The 7,102-nt window shown below is 26.6% G+C and overlaps 1 protein-coding gene across 3 annotated transcripts in view; it reads right to left on the bottom strand.

Annotated features, from left to right (window-relative positions):
• LOC104731889 (protein SUPPRESSOR OF npr1-1, CONSTITUTIVE 1) overlaps nucleotides 1–7,012 on the bottom strand; it is a 9,123-nt gene extending 2,111 nt beyond the window's left edge. Inside the window, exons 1-4 of one of the 3 annotated variants that reach the window (XR_758679.2) lie at nucleotides 6,401–7,010; nucleotides 1,535–2,624; nucleotides 493–894; nucleotides 148–360 (exon numbers count right to left, since the gene is read on the bottom strand). Coding sequence is in view for 2 of the 3 variants with exons in the window: in XM_010451397.2 (XP_010449699.1) it covers nucleotides 148–360; nucleotides 493–894; nucleotides 1,535–2,624; nucleotides 6,401–6,864 (2,169 nt within the window). In the remaining variant the exon portion in view is untranslated. Of the gene's footprint in view, nucleotides 1–147; nucleotides 361–492; nucleotides 895–1,534; nucleotides 2,625–6,400 lie in introns of all 3 variants that reach the window. The other 2 variants (XM_010451397.2, XM_010451396.2) reach the window with 2 other exon arrangements.

Genomic DNA, 7,102 nt, shown 5'->3' with positions numbered 1-7,102 from the left:
AAAAAAAAAAAAAAAAAAGCAAACATAAGTATGTATATGCAAGAATAATCCGTGGATCACAATAGAAAATTTTGGTTATACTTAATTAGTTATAAGAGAGGTTAAACAACAATCAGCAAATTCTATAACATTAACAATGTAACGTACCTGGACGCCTTCCCATAGCGTCTGAAGCTTTGTGCAACCCATCATATATAAGTACTTCAGTTTAGTTACATTGTGAATCGAAGAAGAAAGTGTCACCAAAGAAGTGCATTCAATAAGAACTAGTCTCTCGAGATTTATGGCACTAGAAAGATCTGGAATTTCTTTCAGATGTTTAGAACCATACAGATTCAACGTCTTGAGCCTTCCAAGTTGCTGATGAAAAAGCAGAGAAAGTATATATAATACGCACATTCAAACACATTTTAAGCACATTTAAAAAAATTATAAAACATCTTAAAAAAAAAGAGGATGGAAGGAATATAATTAAAAATTTGGAATTCGTACCGGAGTTTCTTCCCACGGCCACAGCTTCTCAAGGTCACTGTTCTCCAATGTGAGTTCAACCAGATACGCAGCCTTAAAACTATTAGGCAAACAATTCAATGGACAGTTATTCCACTTTAGCAATTTGAGTTTAGGGGGCAAATAATCGAGTCTTTTAGGTAGATCCAATCTGCCCCTTGTCCCCAACTGCAGCCATTTGGGATCGTGATCACCGGAATAATAAAGTCGTCCATCTTCATATACAATCATATCTAGCCATTTGCCTCCTTCTGCCCCCACGCGATGATCAGAAACTATTAGAAATTGGAGACCGGGCACGCATTCGAACGATTGATCATTTATTGAAAATGATTCAGAGGTATATGATGCGTCGAGATATATTCCAAGCACAGTTTTCTTGCCCTGCCAAAAGTTCACAAGAATATCGTAAGTTTTTTTTTTTTTTTTTTTTTTTTTTTTTTTTTTTTTTTTTTTTTTTTTTTTTTTTTTTTTTTTTTTTTTTTTTTTTTTTTTTTTTTTTTTTTTTTTTTTTTTTTTTTTTTTTTTTTTTTTTTTTTTTTTTTTTTTTTTTTTTTTTTTTTTTTTTTTTTTTTTTTTTTTTTTTTTTTTTTTTTTTTTTTTTTTTTTTTTTTTTTTTTTTTTTTTTTTTTTTTTTTTTTTTTTTTTTTTTTTTTTTTTTTTTTTTTTTTTTTTTTTTTTTTTTTTTTTTTTTTTTTTTTTTTTTTTTTTTTTTTTTTTTTTTTTTTTTTTTTTTTTTTTTTTTTTTTTTTTTTTTTTTTTTTTTTTTTTTTTTTTTTTTTTTTTTTTTTTTTTTTTTTTTTTTTTTTTTTTTTTTTTTTTTTTTTTTTTTTTTTTTTTTTTTTTTTTTTTTTTTTTTTTTTTTTTTTTTTTTTTTTTTTTTTTTTTTTTTTTTTTTTTTTTTTTTTTTTTTTTTTTTTTTTTTTTTTTTTTTTTTTTTTTTTTTTTTTTTTTTTTTTTTTTTTTTTTTTTTTTTTTTTTTTTTTTTTTTTTTTGATCCAAAAGTAATGTGCAAAAAGCTTACCGTATCATCGTTATCGACTAGTACATCTCGGATATCCTCAATATCCACCAGAAATCGACGTCTTTCAGGACTATCAGACTCTCCACGAATGATTTCTCTACCCAACTTCTGTAGCAAATTGTGCATCACTACAGTATCGGTTTCGGGATGTGTTGTCATACGTATGAGGGATTTTTTAGCCAACATTATAAGCCTAATGTCAGTGTTATCTCTGAGCAAGTCATTGATGTACCAGACTTGGACACCATTGAATAGACATGCAATGTGAAGAAATAAGTCTCGCTCTTTTCTATCTAACCTATTGTAGCTGACTTTTAATGTTTTCTCAATTTTCCCGTCCAAATCATTTCGGAGCATAGGCAGCATCATCATCCACTGATCTTTGTTCATTCCTCTTAAAGACGAACCCATGACACTGAGGCCCAAAGGAAGATTACCGGCAAGCTTGGCCACTTCAACTGCGAGTTCCATAAAACCATCGGGTGGGGTGTCTTGCGCAAAAGCAGATCGGCAAAATATCTTAAGAGCAAGAAGTTCTGATGGGAACTCCACCTCATGTATAAGTTCAATCTTATGAGCCTCCAGAATTCGTCTATCTTGAGTGATAACAATGACTCTGCTCCCGGATCCGAACCAACCAGTTTGTCCAACCAAGGTTTTTAGTAGCTCTAGATCATCAACATCATCAAGAACGATAAGAACTTTCTTCTCCTTCAACCTTTCTTTCACCGTACCTACTTTCTCTATCTTCAAGTCCTTTTCATCTAATATATTTGACAGAAGTTGTTCTTCCCAATACAACTTCTGGCTATAGTCATCTCCGATGGTTCTCCTACAAGCTTCAAAAGCCCGAAGATGGAAGTGGCTAGAGAGTTGATTGTATAGAGCTCTTGCAATAGTAGTCTTACCAATCCCTGAAGTTCCTAAAATTCCGACCACTCTAGCCTCCTCAGATTCCAAGCACAACAACGAATTCAATTCCTCTACATGAGCTTCAATCCCCACGAAGTCGCCAAAATCATCCGATGGCGTCATACTCGTTTTCAAGATATCGTGGGTCACCTTTTCAATCATGGCTGCTTCATTAGGCCTATTTAACAACAATAGTCATTGTTTCATTAATTTGATTTTGTATCCGTGATGTATAGCACTGGGAAATATTTGCCTAAACTTTATTGTAATTTGTTAGGTAGAAAATAATAGTTGAACTTTTTATTTGTATTACATAATACATTTTATAATATTTTTCATTTAATTTACATAGTTTCATACTTTGATTTCAACCCATCTTTGATACATGCATGATACATTAGTTTATGTATAAATTTGTTCATGTAATTTGTACATGATATTACTTGTGAGTTTCTATTCATGTAATTAGTTCAAATCTATGAATTATATAAATTTGATAAATTCCAGAAAATAAAATAAAATCCGAGTTGAAGCGGTCGAGTTTAGAAATCTTGATTTTTTTTTTATTTTTTATTTTTAGTTGTATATACTATATTGAATAAAATATAATATTTTTAATTTCTAAGATTTTAATAAGATGTCACTTCGTCAATGTGCAGTGCGAAAAATTATTTAATAAATTATATATAATATTTATATTTTAAAATATAAGCAATGTTGTATCTTAATTTTAAAATATATCTGTCATTATTTAAAAATTTAGGGATTCAAATGTTTAATCTTAGTTTTGTAAATAAAATTAAGTTTTAGAAATTTTCTAAATAGTTTGTTATTGTTTCATAAGATTTATGAAACAATAAATGACATATATTAGATAATTTTATTAAATAATTTCGAAAATATTGTTTTATTATTGAGGTTTTTTTCAAAAATATCCATTTTCCTATGTCACTTTTTAAAAATACCCTTTCATTTTGTCAATTTTCAAAAATATCCCTTTTCAATATATAAAATGACTAAATTCTAAACCCTAAATTTCAAATACTAACCCTATCCTATCAAAACTATACCCTAAATGTAAAATAGAGAACCCAAACATTAAAAAAAATCTAAAAATTAATGTAACATATTGTTATTGTGTAAAAAAGGGCAAAAATGAAAATATTAAAAAAATGGTATTTTTGAAAAAAAGTATCTCAAAAAGGGTATTTTTAACAAATTATCTTTATTATTTTATAGACTAATTTAAGCATTTTTTGTTAGTTATTAAATTAATCAAAATGCATTGGTGTTTTTGGTAATATGCCACATGATAGTAGAGTTAAACTTCTAACAATGTTCAGCTAGGTTTAATAGGTTCAGCTAGGCTTTTTCTTGTTTTTGCTAAGGTCTTTGACCTAACTGGTTGTGTATTATTTTATATCAATAGTGGAGAAAGAAGAAGACAGACTTGTCTTTGGAACTATAGAAAGGCAACAAAATTTGAGAAAGTGAATAAATGTTGCTTTTGCCCTATTTATTCTCCAAATGGTTTTTATAAATAACTAAAACTAGATTTTAATCCGCAGTACACCGCGTGCATATAATTTTTATTATTATTTATATTTTATATTGTACTTTTTTGTTAAATATTTGATGTTTTGCAAATAGAGGAATAACTAAATTTTTTGACTGTTTGTGTAGCTAAATGTTTATATTTATTTTTTAACCAGTAATATACTTCATGACTATTTGTTTGTTATATTTAGTTTGTTTTGTTTGATGTTTGAGATTTTATTTTGATTTTTATTTATTATAACAAAAAATAAGGGATCAAAATACATAAAAAGTTATTTATACGCTATGATTAAGTCACATTTTCCCTAATGATTTAATTATTTTACACAATCTTAGTTAAATCAACTTAATTTTATATGTCAAATATTTTAATATTAATAGTGTTGACTAATAATAAAATGAGTATTTAACCCGTGTTAGCACAAATTTAATGATAGTTTATTAATTCCAATATGTCATCTTTATAACTCATCTACTATATAACCATATTATATAATATTTTGAAATTTTTTAATTTTACATATTCTTAATATTTTTAAAATTTATTAAGTTTATATATATTAATTATAATATTTAAATAAATGTGAATAAGTTTTTCTTACGTTAAGAATCAAAACTCAGGTTTTGGAAAACAAAATAGGAATCAAATTGTTGTTTTCTTGGTTTGCAAAATATTCATAGATAGAATGTTTTCAATACACAATAGAAGTTGTTGTTAAATATATCATATTTTGTGTTTCCATATTAATTTTGCTGTAATTTTTTAGTTGAAATGGAATGTAAAATATTTAGGAAAGAAAATCTGAAGTAATATTATTTTTTGGAAACTTTTGAAGGGTTAATGTTGTAAATAAAATTTTAAATAAGCAAAACTAAAAAGGTATAACACAAAATGTACTTTAAAGATGTTAATATAAATTTGTTTTGAAAAAATTTAATAGTTTCACGGGATTTTTAAATATGAGGATATAATGAGATTTTAATCATATTAAAATATATATGACCAAACATGAATATAAAATGCATAAATAGATAAAAATTTAATAATTTATCTTTTATTTCCAATTTTCCTCTAATTTTATTGGAAATTTGAAATCTATACTAAGTTTTTCAAGTATTTGAAAGATACCTTAATTAATGGACAAAATGATTTTTTTTTCCATTAATTAACAATCTCTACTGTTATTTGAAATGCTACTTTGTAAAACATGGCATTGTTTTTGAAAAATTTATATATCCATGCGACCATGCCTTTGGTTTTACAACAATTGAAAAATTTGTCATTAAGGGTAAAACTATTAAATAAGTTGTGAAGTAATAAAATATTTTTTTTCGTAGGAAGCAGGATTTGATCTCTGGTGTGATGGTGCCTTCTACAAATGAACTTACCTCTTGCCACTACACTAAGATCACTTCACGTAATAAAATCCTTTATATACTAATAAAATCCTTTATATACTTATTATTTCAATTTTTTCACTTTCTCTCTTACTTAATTATGGATGAAAACTATGTTTTTGAAAAAATGTTAACTAATCAAACTTTAAAAAAATTGATATTATACCATATTAGATATTTTAAATAATTTTATTTTGTAAATTTTGTTAAGATTGTATTTAATTATTCTCTAATCATTTTTTCTTTGATTTTATTTATAAATTTACGTCAACGGTTTAAAATATTGATCTTATTAAATAAGTCAACGTAGAATGTAATAAGTCCATGAATCAAATATTCAATATAAAATAAATATAAATCCATGAACAAAAAAATAAGTAGAAAAATTTAAAATTTTTACTTTGTTATTTAATTAGGTCAGATAAGTCTATGAAGAAGATAATTAACTCGACAAACGTAGAAAATAAATAGAGAGTTCAAAAATTTGACCTTATAAAATAAATCAACACTGAATAAAATAATACTAAAAAATTGAGATATATATATAATAAATTATATAATCTTGAATTACTTATTATCCAAAAAATTTAAATCTAAATAATATAATCAAAAGTATTTTAATTTTTTATTTATTCAAATATTTAAATAATTATTATTTTAAATACAGTAAATATATTTCTTAATAATTTTTATTGTTTATCTGTTAAATAGTTAATTACGGATTTCAATTATTTTATAATTTTTTGTTTTTTTAAAAAAAAAATAACTTGTTTCTAATAATTTTAGTTAATTATAGGTTTAAACAATTTTTTTTTGTCAATTTTAAATTATGTTTACTAAGGAAAATCGTATTTTTGTTTCCTGAAAATGTAGTTTTATAATAACTTTAATATTGAGCTTAATATTCAAATTTCTTATATTATATTGAGCTTAATTTTCTAATGTCCTGTCTAGTATGCACCGAAATTTCAGTTCTGAGATAATAAAATTGGAATATACCAGTTCCGAAGATTCTCTCCGGCAAGATTTGCAACATCGGCTAAAGCTTGCTTCCAACTTTGTATCGCATCCTCTGATTTTCCCTTGCAGGTTTTATGAAAGTCTTTGCCAAATTCACCGGTCTGTTTTCTAACTTCCGAAGGATCAACGTGTAAAAAGATCGGAATCACCATTAGATCCAACTCCATGTAACACTTGTGAATCTCAACCAGTTCATTCAGGCACCAGGTGGATGAAGCATAGTTCTCAGAGAAGACAACGATTGCGATCCTCGATTCTCTTATTGCCAATAAAAGCTCAGGGCCGATTGGGCGGCTCCTCTCGATCTCATTATCTATGAATGTGATTGTTTTGCGCTTGAGCTCCTTGAGAAGATGGCTGAGGAATGAGTCACGGACATCTTCTCCACGAAAGCTTGGGAAAACGTCGTATCTCCGGCTATGAGAAGAAGAAGAAGACGCCATGGAAGGAAGAGGATGAGAGAGAGAAGAGACCAAAATTCTCTAGGGAAAGCACTTTGAAGAGAGGAGAAACTTTGTCTTCCTTTCCGTGAAGACTTGCATAGAAGACTTATATATTTTTTAAGTGGTGAAAAAACAAATCCCGTGACGAGATAAGACCATAATGATACAGAAACGTTGTCTTCGTTCCGCGAAGACTTGCATAGAAGACTTACTGGACAAGATATTGTTTTAGTGGTGC

Source organism: Camelina sativa, chromosome 12, assembly GCF_000633955.1.
Source record: "Camelina sativa cultivar DH55 chromosome 12, Cs, whole genome shotgun sequence".
NCBI lineage: Eukaryota > Viridiplantae > Streptophyta > Magnoliopsida > Brassicales > Brassicaceae > Camelina > Camelina sativa.
Note: the sequence above shows the minus strand (reverse complement) of the source record. Positions and strands in the feature narration are given on the sequence as shown.